This window comes from Nycticebus coucang, chromosome 6, assembly GCF_027406575.1.
Source record: "Nycticebus coucang isolate mNycCou1 chromosome 6, mNycCou1.pri, whole genome shotgun sequence".
In the NCBI taxonomy this organism is placed as follows: domain Eukaryota; kingdom Metazoa; phylum Chordata; class Mammalia; order Primates; family Lorisidae; genus Nycticebus; species Nycticebus coucang.
In genome coordinates, this window is record NC_069785.1 from 67917256 (window position 1) to 67931733 (window position 14478).

At 49.5% G+C, this 14478-nt stretch overlaps 1 protein-coding gene across 7 annotated transcripts in view; it reads right to left on the reverse strand.

Annotated features, from left to right (window-relative positions):
• IGDCC3 (immunoglobulin superfamily DCC subclass member 3) overlaps nucleotides 1–14478 on the reverse strand; it is a 45958-nt gene that overhangs the window by 11950 nt on the left and 19530 nt on the right. The window contains exon 1 of one of the 7 annotated variants that reach the window (XM_053595411.1): nucleotides 12922–13239. The exons of the other annotated variants lie outside the window; for them this stretch is intronic. Coding sequence (XP_053451386.1) covers nucleotides 12922–12961 — 40 coding nt within the window. The 5' untranslated portion in view covers nucleotides 12962–13239. Of the gene's footprint in view, nucleotides 1–12921; nucleotides 13240–14478 lie in introns of those variants that run through there. 7 annotated transcript variants of the gene reach the window in all.

Sequence of the window (14478 nt, forward strand, 5' to 3'; positions counted from 1 at the left end):
TGGTTCTTAACCCCACCCCTGGGAGTCCAGCTGGCTGCGCAGCTGGGGTTCCAGGGAGGTGAGTACAAGAGGAGGGTGTGGTCCTCTTCATCCACGGCCCCTTCTTTTCTCCCCTCCTCACACTTTACCCACCCTCTAGTCAGCACTGAGTAATCCTTAGGCATCCCAGAGGCTGCTGTGAGGTCCTAGGCACACAGCATCCTCTCAGCGATAAGTGAAGAGGATGGATGAGGTACTGTTCGGAGCCCTTTATTCCTGACTCTCCACCCTGAACAGGCCCTTGTTAGGACCTGCAACGTCTGAGCCAGCATATTCAGCTTAGCTGGAATCAGCTGGAATCTTCCACCCACTCTTTGTTCTTAGCAACAGCATTTTTTTCTTTAGGAACTCAGGAAGAAAGGATCTTGGGGCTGCATGAATCCTCTCTAGGCGCTTAGGGTGAAACACAGTCCGCAAGGCCACAGAGCTGAGGAGACTTTCCCTCATCACGTCTCTTTGGGGAGAGGGTCCCTGGGTAAACTTGGGTATGTGGGGCTGAGCGCTGAACCTCTGAACACCTTGAGCTCTGAGTAAGTCATGCTGGAGGCTACTATGTGGCTGACGACAGGGTAAATGAGTTGCTGCTGTGGCTGGTGTATGTGAAGGTGGAGCTGTGACTTTGGCTTTATATCCTGCAGACACCTGTGGGCTTGGTGGGGACAGCTCTGGGTCCCTAACTTCAAGCTAGGTGATGGGAAGAAGTAATAGGCAGTGGCAGCAGGCCCTCCAGATGTGAGGGCTAGAGAAAGCACCAGGAAGGACAAAGGCCTGCTTGGGGCAGTGGAGAGAAGGGAAGAAGAAAGCACCATTGTCCCCCAGCAATCTGGGGAGGAATCTCCAGCCCTCCCTGCCCCCACTATAGGTACAACCAGGCTGTGGGGAGACAGAGGGGCAGAGGGTGAGCCCAGAAGCCCAGCGGCTTGGAAGAGAACAAAAACAGGCAGGAAACCATTCCTGGACACCCCCATAAATCAGCCCTAGGGGAGGGGTCTCCTGAGGGCCAGATCTGTGGCCGTTCAGAGAGAGGAGGGGGGCTTTCCTCCTGGCCCAGGACCTCTCTCAAGGTCAGGTCTGGATCTGATTAGACAGGCTCCAGGGGGATGCAGGGGGCAGCAGTGGGTGGGAGGGTCAAAACAGAGCACTGGGAAGGAAGCTCCAGCCTCTCACCCTTTGGCTTCAGCCAGACTCCCATCCCGTGTGTGATGGTAAGAAAGATCTGTGGGCATGTTTGAATGGAGAGTTCAAAACAACCTTTGCAAAAGCCAGGGGCCATGGGGCTCTGAGGGGCCGGCTGCCTCCACCTCATGGGGCCATCTAAGAGGAGTGGCTGTGAACCACAGATACCTCCTGAGGCTGGAGGCCAGTACCCCCATAAAGTCCAGGCTGCCAAGGATGAGCAGCAGCTTCCCAGGTGCCCAGCCGCTCCTCAGGCAGCTTGGATGATCCAAACGTTCTTTTTTTTTTTTTTTTGTAGAGACAGAGTCTCACTTTATGGCCCTCGGTAGAGTGCCGTAGCCTCACACAGCTCACAGCAACCTCCAACTCCTGGGCTTAAGCGATTCTCTTGCCTCAGCCTCCCGAGTAGCTGGGACTACAGGCACCCGCCACAACGCCCAGCTATTTTTTTTGGTTGCAGTTTGCAGTGGTGGGTTTGAACCCGCCACCCTCGGTATATGGGGCCGGCACCTTACCGACTGAGCCACAGGCGCCGCCCCGATCCAAATGTTCTTGCTGACACCAGACACATGCCTGAGTCCCACACACTTCTACCTTTTGCCCCCAACTTTTCCCTCCAGAAGCACATTTTCCAGTAAGTGGCCAGCTGTTAAGCGCTTGAAATGTGGCCAATCCAAACTGAGATGTAAGTATAGAAAACACCTAGGATTTTGAAGACATGTTATATATATAAAAAAAGAAAAGATACTAATTTTAAAGAAATGCATACCAAACTATAATAAGATACCACCTCACACCCATTAGGACATGTACTACGAAAAACACAGACAATAGTAAGTGTTGACAAGGATGTGGAGAAAGTGAAACCGTTGTACACTATTGGTGGGAATATAAAATGGCGTAGCTGCTATGGAAGACAGGATGACAATTCCTCAAAATTAAAAACAGAATCACCATGATCCAGGCCAGGTGCGCAGTGGCTCATGCCTGTAATCCTAGCACTCTGGGAGGCTGAGGCAGGTGGATTGCTTGAGCTCAGGAGCTGAAAAACAGCCTGAGCAAGAGGGAGATTTCATCTCTACTAAAAGTAGAAAAACCTACAGTAGTCAAATTTATACATATATATATATATATTTTTTTTTTTTTTTTGAGACAGTCTCACTATCTTGCCCTCGGTAGAGTGCCATAGCATCACAGCTCACAGCAATCTCCAACTCCTGGGCTTAAGTGATTCTCTTGCCTCAGCCTCCCAGGTAGCTGGAACTACAGGTGCCCACCACAATGCCTGGCTATTTTTTGTTGCAGTTGCCATTGTTTTTGTTGTTTTTTTTAATTTCAGTGTGCTTGTTCATGTTTGTTTGAAGTACTCCTTTTTTGTTGATTTTCTTCTTTCTCCTGCAGTGCTGGCTGTTTTTGATGTTGTTGGTAGAGACGGGGTCTTACTCTGGCTGACTGCTGCTCATATGGGTTTTGAACCTCTGAGCTCAGGCAATCCACCCGCCTCGGCCTCCCACAGTGCTGGGACTACAGGCGTGAGCCACCACGCCCGGCCTGCAGTTGCCATTGTTGTTTAGCTGACCCAGTCCAGTTTCGAACCCACCACCCTCAGTGTATGTGGCTGACGTGGTAACCACTGTGCTACAGGCGCCGAGCCGGTAGTCAAATTTATAGAGACAGAAAGTGAGGTAGTGGTTGCCAGGCACTGAGAAGAGGGAGAAATGAGAATTATTTATTATTTAATGGAAAATATTATTACTACTTAACAGGAATAGAGTTATAGTTTTGCAAGATGAAAAGAGTTCTAGAGATGGATGGTGGTAACGTTCGTACAATAATTTGAATGTACTTGATACCACTGAAATGTATAGTTAGGAATGACTAAGATAAGCCAGGCACAGTGGCTCACACCTGTAATCCTAGCTCTCTGCAAGGCTGAGATGGAAGGATGGCTTAAGGTCAGAAGTTTGAGACCAGCCTGAACAGATGTTTTATAGGAAGCCCAGTCTCTACAAAAAATATAAAAATAAGCCAGGAGTGGTGGCACATGTCTGAAGTCCTACCTGCTTGGGAGGCTGAGGCAGGAGGATCGCTTGAGCCCAGGAATTTGAGGTTGCTATGAGTTACGATGATGCCTGTGTACTCTAGCCAGGGTGACAGAGCAAGACTCTGTCTCAAAAAAAAGAAAGAAAGAAAAAGAAAAAAAAGTTAAGATGGCAAACTTTATGTTATGTATATTTTACTATAGCAAAAAAATTGGGAAAGATTAATAGTTTTTTTTCTTTTTGAGACAGAGCAAGGGTTTTGTTTTGTTTTTGAGAAAGAGCAAGTCACCATGTTGCCCTGGGTAGAATGTCGTGGCATCACAGCTCACAGCAACCTCAAGTTCTTGGAGTTAAGTGATTCTCTTGCCTCAGCCTCCCAAGTAGCTGGGACTATAGGTGCCCGCCACAACGCCCAGCTAGTTTTGGGTTGGAGTTGTCATTGTTGTTTGGCAGGCCTGGGCTGGGTTCGAACCCACCAGCCCTGGTGTATGTGGCTGGCACCCTTGCCACTGAGCTACAGGCTCTGAGCTGGGAAAGATTAATAATTTTTAAAGAAAAATAATGGTTATAGCCAGGCACGGTGGCTCACGCCTGTAATCTTAGCATTTCTGAGGCCGAGGTAGGTGGATTGCCTGAGCTCACAGGTTTGAGACCAGCCTGAGCCAGACTGAGTCCCCTCCAGAGACCAAGGCAAGAGAATTGCTTGAGCCCAAGTGTTGGAGGTTGCTGTGAGCTATTATGCCATAGCACTCTACCAAGGGCAATAAAAAGAAACTCTGTCTCCAAAAAAATAAAATAAAATAAGATAAAAATAATGGTTATAGGTTGAAATAATCAATAATATTTTATTTTAAAGTCTTAGTCTAGAAGATAATGTAAAAATATTATTAACAATTTTTTTCTTTTTTGGAGACAGTCTTACTATGTTGCCCTGAGTAGAGTGCTGTGGTGTCATAGCTCACAGCAACTCAAACTCTTGGGCTTAAGTGATTCTCTTGCCTCAGCCTCCCAAGTAGCTGGGACTACAGGTGCCCACCACAACACCCAGGTATTTTTTTGTTGCAATTGTCATTGTTGTTTAGCAGGCCTGGGCCTAACCCTAACCCTAACCCACCAACCTCAGTGTATGTGGCTGGTGCCCCACCAACTGAGCTATGGGCACGGCCAATAATTTTTTTTTGAGGTGGAGTCTTACTTCGTTGCCCTCCATAGAGTACTGTAGCATCACAGCTCACAGCAACTTCAAACTCTTGGGCTCAAGCGGTGCTCTTGCCTCAGCCTCCCAAGTAGCTGAGACTACATATGCCCACCACAATGCCTGGGTACGGTGTCTCACTCTTGCTCAGGCTGGTCTTGAACTTTTGAGCTTAGGTGATCTACCTGCCTCCCAAAGTGCTAGGATTAAACTCCTGAGCCACTGCGCCTCCTATTAATAATTTTTAAATAATGATATGTTGAAATGATAGTATTTTCATATTAGGTGATATTAGGTAAAATAAAATTCATTATCAAAATTAACTTCACTTTTTTTTTTTTTTTTGAGATAGAGCCTCAAGCTTTCACCCTGGGTAGAGTGCTGTGGCATCACAGCTCACAGCAACCTCTAACTCCTGGGCTCAAGCAATTCTTCTGCCTCCTCCTCGACTACAGGCGCCTGCCACAATGCCCGGCTATTTTTTGGTTGCAGCCATCATTGTTGTTTGGCAGGCCCGGGCTGGATTCAAACCTGCCAGCTCAGGTGTATGTGGCTGGCATCTTAGCGGCTTGAGCCACAGGTGCCAAGCTTTAACTTCACTTTTTTTTTTTTTTTTTTGAGACAGAGCCTCAAACTGTCACACTGGGTAGAGTGCCAGGGTATCCCAGCTCACAGCAACCTCCAACTCCTAAGCTTAAGCGATTCTCCTGCCTCAGCCTCGCAAGTAGCTGGGACCACAGGCGCCTGCCACAATACCCGGCTATTTTTTGGTTGCAGCTGTCATTGTTGTTTGGTGGGCCCAGGCTGGATTCAAACCCGCCAGCTCAGGTGTATGTGGCTGGTGCCTTAGCTTAACTTCACTTTTTAAAAAACTTTTTTGCAAATGTGACATCTAGAAATTACCTATGTGACACAGATTGTACTTTCTCTGGATGGGCTGTTCTAGAAACACAAATTTATTCTTCACATGACAGACCTTCAAATACCTGGGGGCTGGGCTGGCTCCTGAGAAACATCTTCTGAGGTGAAACACCCATAACTCCTTCAGCCACTTGCGATGTGAGATGATGTTCAGATGGCTCAAGCCTGGAGACCCTCCTCTAGCCAAGTGAGCAAGGCCACTTACAACACGGCATCTGGAGGTGGCCACAGCCCTTTGGGGATAGTTTGATCCCACGGGGCCTTATATCACCAGAAGACTTTGAATAAGTTTCAGCCATCAACTATACTGTTTCTGTGCTGTGCAATAGAGTAGCTACTAGCTATTTAAACTAGAATACACAAAATTGTAAAACTTAGTTCCTTAGACTCACAAGTCACATTTCGAATGTTCAACAGCCACAGGTAGCTACTGGATACTTTATGGGACAGCACCACAATAATAATTTCAATCATCACAGAAAATTCCTTCCAACAGCCCGGATCCAACCCCGTTCCAGGCCCAAGAGGCAAAGCCTCAGAGCTGGTGCTGCCTTCTCTCCTGCTGGCTCTCTCTGGCTGCCCCAGCAGCGAGACCCTTCCTCTCCATCATCATTGCTAGCCTTGTCGCTGCAGGCACTCTCCCCTCTTGGCTTTGTGGACACAGAGACTGATGACAAGGCCCATATCTGATCCCACGCGAAGTCTGTCACATGCATGGCTACGAAGGCCTTTGGGCAGCGCCTGTGGCTCAAGGAGTAGGGCGCTGGTCCCATATGCCGGAGGTGGCAGGTTCAAACCCAGCCCCGGCCAAAAAAAAAAAGAAGGCCTCGCTTGGGACGATTTGGGCTCCCAGTGGGGAAACACTTGCTAAGAACCTTTTGAGGTAGTGGTACAGGGGCGAGATGAACAGTAAAGGGTCTGGAATCATACAGTTCTGAGTTCAAATCTCAACACCACCATTACGAGCTGTGTGACCTTGGGCAAGTGAAAGAATTTCTCAGAATCTCTCTATTTTTTTTTTTTGAGACAGAGTCTCAAACTGTCCCTCTGGGTAAAGTGCTGTGGTGTCATAGCTCACAGCGACCTCCAACTTGGGCTCAAGCGATCTTCTTGCCTCCGTTTTTTTCTATTTTTAGTAGAGACAGGGTCTCGCTTTTTGCTCAGACTGGTGTCAAACTCGTGAGCTCAAGCAATACACTGCCTCAGCCTCCCAAGTGCTAGAGAATCTCTATTTTCGCATTTATAATATAGGGAAGATCACAGCTCGAGATTCAATGAGATGTATTTTGTAAAGTGTTTAGCATTGTCCTTGGCAAATAGTAACCCTTGCTGTCTATTATGCAGGGAAAACTGGAATCTGGAGTTAAAAGAGGGCTGAGGGGTTATGGAAGAGCAGGGATGAAAAGAAAAAAATAAAAAGAAGAAGAGCAGGGCTGGAAGAGGTGGCAGCTATCTTCTCCAAGGGGCAGCCACTGTCCCTTGGAGAGGATCAGACTCAGGGAGTACCTGTCAGAGCTCCAAGCCCTCTAGAGAAGTGAGGAAAGAGACTCTACAAGGCCTGAAGGTACGGGGCTGGGGGGAGCAGCTGGGTATAAATGAGAGCTTGGCCTCCTCTGTCTCACTTCTGCTGGGGGGCTTCATAGAGGCCCCAACAGATGAGCTGTCAGTTGGAAGAGGCCACTGGGTAATTGAGGCCTTGATTTCTCTAGTAAAATGTTTATGAAGCTCATAAACCCATGTCTTTATTGGCCAGGCTCATTCCAGGGGTTGAATATGGCTCTCTGAGGTATAGTTAAAACACCTGCTGAACTCAGGGCCTCTATCCAGGCCTACCAGAGCCACTAGGCAGAAGACTGAAGGGGCACAGCTGGGGCAGAAGGGCCCACAGAAGACAAGGAAGCCAGCCAAGTCCTCCTCGCAGGCTCTTTAAACTCCTCAAAGCATTTGCAAATGTCCCATCTCTAAAAGTCTGTAAGAAGATGACAGCAGAGAACTGAGTCTGGGGAGGCTGATGACTTGCTCACAGTCCCCTGGAGGGTACTGGTCTGGTCATCAGGGTTCTCTGGCCCAGGCTCACCCTTCACAACACTCTGCCCCATTCTCCACCATCCAGATCCAGGTTCCCACTTAGCCCCTAACTGGCTCCATTTGAGAGGAAGCCCTACACTGACTGCCTGTGGTCATTTGAGGTGTGGGAAAGCATGAACTTAGAAGATCCATATTTACCTTCCTAAGGCTTTGGATCCAAACAGCAGGTTTTGCAAAGGGAGAGGCTGTGTAGGGTTGGGTATTGGATCAGGTGTGTGGGTGAGGGTGAAGGTGGATGGACGGGTGCCTGGCAATTACAAATAGCCTCAGAGAGCTGCGGTGGCTCAGAGCCCTGCTAAACTTCACTGAAGGTGAGACTGATCCAGCTGGGCCTTTGCCTGGTGACCCTGTTCTGAGAGGCCTCTGGATCCCTTTGCCTGCCTCCTGGGCCTCCTCAAGGGCCTCACCCCCTACCTCGGGGCCCTGAACCCCAGCCCTTCCCTCCCACTCCACCACCAGCTCACCCCCTTAATTCTAACACAAAAGGCAACTCTGTCTCTCAAGTCAGCAGCCATAAATCCACATCTCTCCCTTCTCAGCAGCCACCTCTGACAAATGGGGGCCTGGGTGGGGGAAGGTTGGGGGACAGTGGGGGGGCTCAATTCAGCTTGGGAAAGTCCATGCCTCCAGCTGTAAGGCCAAGTGAAATGGACTATAAGGCCAAAGGCCGGCCTGCAGGGGAGGCAATCTGGGGGCTCTTGGCAGCCTCTGGGCTGGGTTTTTATAACCCAAGGGGACTGAAACCTCTAGAAGCTCTGCTTTTAATCACCCAGCCCATTGTTTGAAAGCTCCACTTCTTCCTCCAGATCAAGCCATGAGCTCCTCCTCTGTCCACCCTTCAGCCTTGGTGGAGGGTGTGAAGTGTGCCCGGGGGGTGCACTGGCACTACAGGCTTGACCCTGCTTTATACAGCACAGGGGAAGTATGTGTGTGTGGGTGCACTGCAGGCTGTGATGGCCTCTGACACACTCAGGAAGGAGAGAAAAGGGGAAGGGAGAAAACCACCTCCTGATCACCATGTGATCATTTCACCAACCTCACTGCTAGGTTTTCAAAAGCAGTCCCAATTGCAAATATTTTGCTGTTTTCATCCCACATACCAGGCAATGAGTCAGAGGACCTGTCCTGGTTTCTTAGTTGGTGAAATGCAGCCACCTGTCCTATTTACACAGCAGACCACTGAGTCATAAGTAAGGATTCATTCAACAGACACTTACTGAACACAGTGTCAAACAGGATGTCAAACAGGATGCTCTGGCACCGAGGAGCAAAGTCTCTCATCCCACAAGCCCTATCCTTAGCTGTTCCCACCCAACCTCCTTAGAAACATCAGAAAGGTAAAAGCACCAGGGCTTAGGTCCTATTTCAGTAATATGAAAACAGAAACTTACAAAAGCCATTGATAGGCAAAGGTTAGAAACATGTATTACTTACAGCAGTATAATCCTGAGAGGTAGGGAATACTTAGCCCTTCTAAGGCTCAGAGAGGTTAGGTAACTTGCCCATAGTCACACAGCCAATCAATGGTGTTAAGGTAGGCAATTGAACTTACAGGGGTCTGACTCCAATCCAGTCCTCTTTCCCTGCATCACAACAGCCTTCATTGGGGAAACACATATTCAGATGCTGCTCAAACATGACTGATGATGCCCACAGACACTCACATAGAAAAACATAGTGGCACACAACATCTTAGACCCTTACAACCAACCTTCCTACTCACACTCAAGAGACACCCATTACACAGCAGGCTCCACTTTAATTTAATTCCCCCAGGATTTGGCGTTAGGTTTTATAGAGTGTAACTAATGCAGATAAGCACCATGATAAGGTGGTGTTATCACCCCTGCTAATGGTCACTGTGCCCACGAATGTCTCTTAAATTCTATTAACACAGGTAAATAAACAACCAATATACTTGTGGGTAGCTCTTCCTTGACACTTCCAACTCTGCCCTCAGGGAAATCTGAGCTGCAGGGCCTTCAGAGGGTGGGGCCTGCAGGACTCCTCTTGTGGACTAGCTTGTTAGACCGTATAAAACAGGGTAATTTATTTTCCAGTTTTGGGGGAGTTGGGGAGCTAAGCACTGTGAAATGCTAGTGGCTTCTATAGGGTTAAGGGGTGGCCATAAGACTCAGGTCTTTCAGCAACTGGATGTGTATTTTTTTTTTTCTTTTGAGACTCTCACTCTGTTGCCCAGGCTAGAGAGCTGTCCTATTAGCCCAGCTCACAGCAACCTCAGACTCCTGAGTTCAAGTGATCCTCTTGTCTCAGCCTCCTAAAAGCTAGATTCAGACTGGTCTCGAACTCCCGAGCTCAAGGGATTTTCCCACCTTGGCCTCCCAGAGTGCTAGGATTACAGATGTGAACCACTGTTCTGGCCTTGGATGTGTGATCTTGGTAGTGTCAAAGCCCCTCTCTGAGCCTCTATTTCCTCCTCTGTAAAATGCGGGAGTTGAGTTGGGCAACTGGATTAGTTACAGAGTCTCATCTAGCTGCAACCTTTGAGGCACAAAGTCCAATACAGAGAAGGATTCAACCGTGCAGGGTCAGAAGGTGGGGAGTCAACTTGGAATCTCTCTCTGCATTGGACTTGAAAATGTGCAGGCCCAGCAGAGCCCCTCTCCACAGACTGCACGTCTCTGCCGCTGTCAGGGTCACTAATCTTCCTTATGTAAACCTGCCCAGTCCCACAATATCCTTAACTTCCGTCGTTCTGGTCAGGACACCGGATCTCCCACACCTCCCGGAAAGGAGTCTGGTTAGGGGGCCCAGGCTGGAGCTATTAAGTAAATTGCTTTCACATGACTACGAGGACAACTCAACAAAAACAGACACTTCCCCCAAGTTTCCAGAGCCATACATTAAGATCTGTAGGAACTAATATAGTTGGAGTTTAGGTAATGGAAAGGCAATCTGGGATCAGGCTTGGCTCTGTCACAAATCCTCTGTGACCTGTCAATTCTGACCTCAGTTTTCTTACCTGTAAAATGGGAGCAGGGCAGGATAGACAAAATAATTTCTAAAGTCCATATCAAAATTAAGATTCCAGGATAGGGCTGGGTGCAGTGGTTCATGCCTGTAATCCTAGTACTATGGGAGGCCAAGGAGGGTGGATTGCCTGAGCTTACAGGTTTGAGACCATCCTGAGCAACAGCAGGACCCCATCTCTAAAAATAGCTAGGCATTGTGGCCTGTAGTCCCAGCTACTGGGGAGGCTGAGACAAGAGGATTGCCTGAGCCCAAGTTTGAGGTTGCTGTGAGCTGTGACACAACACACTATAGAGGGCGACAAAGTAAGACTCTTGTCTTAAAAAAAAAAAAAAAAAAGATTCTAGGATAAAACTGAGTAAAACTGTTCCTCTACAATCAGGAAAGGACATCCTCTAATGCTAATCTGGTCTGTACAGCATCTCATGGCACCCTACTGCTCCATGAATCTCTGGTGGCTAACACCAACCTGCAACGAGTGAGGCCTGCAGGCCCTCCACCCCAATAACTGTCCAGAATAAGCCTTACCAGTTTGGGGGAAGAGGGTGGGTTACATTTGCCAGAAGTATCATGGAGTTTCTTGGCCAGTACACGGCTGCCAAGTCTAAGATAGACTTATTTGGGGACTATAACTGCTGCCCTCTACTGGTCAGAGATCTCTGAAAGCCCTAGGAATCATCTTCTGCAGTGGGTTTCAAAAGTTTTCCCATAAATTGGAAGGAATCTCCCCACCCTACAATGGAGACTCTCTTCCTCTCCTGTGTCTCTTATCAACAGCCTAATCATGCACCAATTAAACACCCAAGCTTCAAACCGAAGAGTCGCTCCATCTCCTTCTCCCTCTCTCCAGCGGCCACCACACTGGTCCATCTCCCTTTTCCATTTCACTGCCATGGTTTAGGCTCTCCTCACTCCCATCTGTTTTGGCAATAGCTCCCCACCCCCACCCTTCCACTTCTAGTTCTTTCTTCCTCCTCTTTTCCCTCTACTCTGAAATAATAATTATCTTCCTGAATATGTATCCAATACGATGATTAAACACCTTTGCTGTTCATTGCCCTGAACCAAGAGTACAACATTACCTGGGATGGCATTCGAGGTCTTCATTATTAGGTTCTGTTTCATCTTTCCAGAGAGAAATGCCAGCTAATTCTGTCATCACATGATCTGTTCTCTGACCACCTGAGGCAAGTTTGCCTTCCCTGGACCTATCATCCTTACATTTCTTTGCTTCTGCTGTCCCCTTCTGCTGTCTACAAGCACCTTCATCTTCCATAGCCCCCAAAGGAAGCAGAATTAGTTCCTGGCTCTACTGTGTTGCCTGCGCCTCTCTCCTAGCCCTTATCAGATTGTTCACACAGAGGTCCACCTACCTGCTTACAGGTCATGAATGCCTTAAGGCAAAGAACAGACTAATTTATCTTACCACCTCCTGCTCCTAGAACCAACTAGGTAAATGAGTCCTCATTACTTGGTTCCTGAATGCTGGCTTTAAGAGTTCTACCGTCTTGGGGGGGTCATTCCTCATCATCTTGCCTTCCATGTCCCCAACCTACCATAATTCAATAGCTATCTTCTGGGTTACTTCCTCTACTGGAATCTCACCTTCTCCAATGAAAATGAAGGAGGTGGAGGCCCTGGCTCTTAAACTTGACTGTGGATCAGAGTAGCCCAGGGTTCTGCCTAACATCGCCGATTTCTGGACCCCACTGCCAGAAGGGTGCATCCTATTTCTGTTAAAGGTGCTGAGTGTGCGCGTGTGACCGTGATGCACAGGCCAGAATTGGGAACCCCTGGCCCGGCAGGTTCTTGAGAATCCGGACAAGGGCAGGTTCTCAGCCCACCCTCCATCCTTGCTCGAGGCCGGCTGGTCCGGGCAGCCTGACTCCAACGCCGGGAGGCGAGGCCCGAAGTGGGCAGCCGATGGGGCGGGCGGAGGGACCGGGGGCAGCCCAGCCCCCGCGGGGCCCCAGCTCCGGCATTCAGGCGGCGGGCGGGGTCAGGGCTCGAGCCTGGGGCCCTGAGAGCCGCGCGCTCGCTCGGCGGCGGGAGTAAGTGGGACCATCTGCTCCACTCTTCAGAGGTCAGCGCTGTGTGTCAGGCTCCCATCCCCCTCGCTCCGCTCCCACCTCCCCGCCTTTGCCCTTTGACTCCTGGACTCAAAGAGAAAAGCACTCGAGGTCCTGATGAAAGTGGGAGAGTAATGGGGAGCGACATCGGCCGCCGGAGCTCCGCGCCGAGCAGCGGGGCCGCCCTGGCCCGAGCGCGGCCGGCGGCGGCAGGGGCTGCGGGCGCGGGTGGCGGCCGCGGGCTGCGCGGCGGGGCCGGTTCCCACAGCCGGCCGGCCGCCGGGCCCCTTTGAAGTGGCCGCAGCTGCACACCCCGCCCCGCGGCTAATCCCCCCGACGCGGGCGTCCCCGCCCCCCCGCATAGCAATAGTGTCCGCGCTGAATGGCGCTGGCTAATTACCTCGCTCGCACCACCGCGGGTGAATGAGAGAATCCGGCATTGTGCGCGGCGAATGGAGAAAATAAGACAGTCATTGTCCTCGCGCGCCAAACGAGGGTTTGATGTCGCTGGGGCGAGCGAGGCACCACTTCCCGCCACCTCCTCCCCCCAGCGGTTCAAATTCCCCAGCTGGGCCTGACCCCCCGCGGACTGGGCTGCGGACGGAGGGAAACTGAGGAAGCAGTAGGGGAAAAAATCCTTACCCCTTCTGCGGAAGACGGGCGACACGCATTGCCCCAGGGGTCACTCCCACCCATTCCTCTGGATGCCTCATGGAGCCTTCACCAGCAGATCCTTAGGGGCCCCTGCCCGGTCGCCCAGTTCTGTCCTTGACACAGGCCACCCAAGGCCCTGAATTCAACAGCATAACTAGATTTCGTTGGGAAAACAGGAAACGATTGAATTGGAGAACCAATCAATTGTAATTTGTATACCTTAGCGCCCACCTGTGTGTCACCAACCTGAACGGACTGGAGAAGTTTAGGGAATGGCTGGGAGGGATGTGGATAGAGAAAGCAGGAGAGAGAGACTCAGGAAAGAGATAGGAAGATGGGGCTTGTGGGGACCCTGGCCTGGTGAAAGGGCTAACGTCAGGGAGGTGGAGGGAAATGGTTAGAAGGCAGAGGTCTGCAAAGACAGGCCTCAGAATCTGGATCTAATGCCCCCAGCACTGAAGCCACTGTTTTGATCCAAGGTAAGTAGGTCCCAAGGAGGAGAGTCCGTGGGCTGACTGGACCAATTCACCCTCAGAAGCCAGATGAGCCCAAGCCATTTCTTTTTTCAAGTGTAAGGACAGGAGGAGGCTAAGCTTAGTAATCCATCAGAAGTAATGATGGAGATGGACTGTGATGCCGATGGACAGGCTGGTGGTCACACTGGGCATTCGAGAGATTCTCTGTGCTACATTCATCCTCCCTTCTTTTCACCATCACCACCTAGTAAGGCAGTTTTTTTAAGGGGGTGGGAGAGATTGCAACCTTCAAGATGAGGAAGTGTTCTATTCCTCAGAGTACTTAGAGCAGGTAGGTACAGGAGAGTTGCTCTTTGAGATTTGCTGATTTGAAACCTGACCTGCTTTCACCCCCCTCAATTCTGCACATCATGTTTTTGGAAACACATATTTCCTTATTATTCCTTCTGATGGGCTCTTAGACTACTTCTGCTTAAAGAAGAATGTTACTTGTATGTCCCAGCATTCTATCAAGTGTATCAAGTGATAAAAAGGTCTGATCCACTGCCCAGATCAATAGTAGGCTGTTAGACTAAACCAGCAGCCCTAAGCAACACTTATTTGACAATATCTCAGAGCTCTTTCTGAGACTGCAATATTTTCTAAGAGCTGTGTCACCACAATTAGATTGTAAATCCTTTGTTAGCAGCCCATAGTCAAATACTTGAACAGGAGCATCCAACTATCTATCTGTCTATTTTAGAATATAATTAAAGAATGTAACCAGATGCAGTGGCTCATGTCTGTAATCCTAGCACTTTGGGAGGTGGGTAGATCACTTGAGCTCA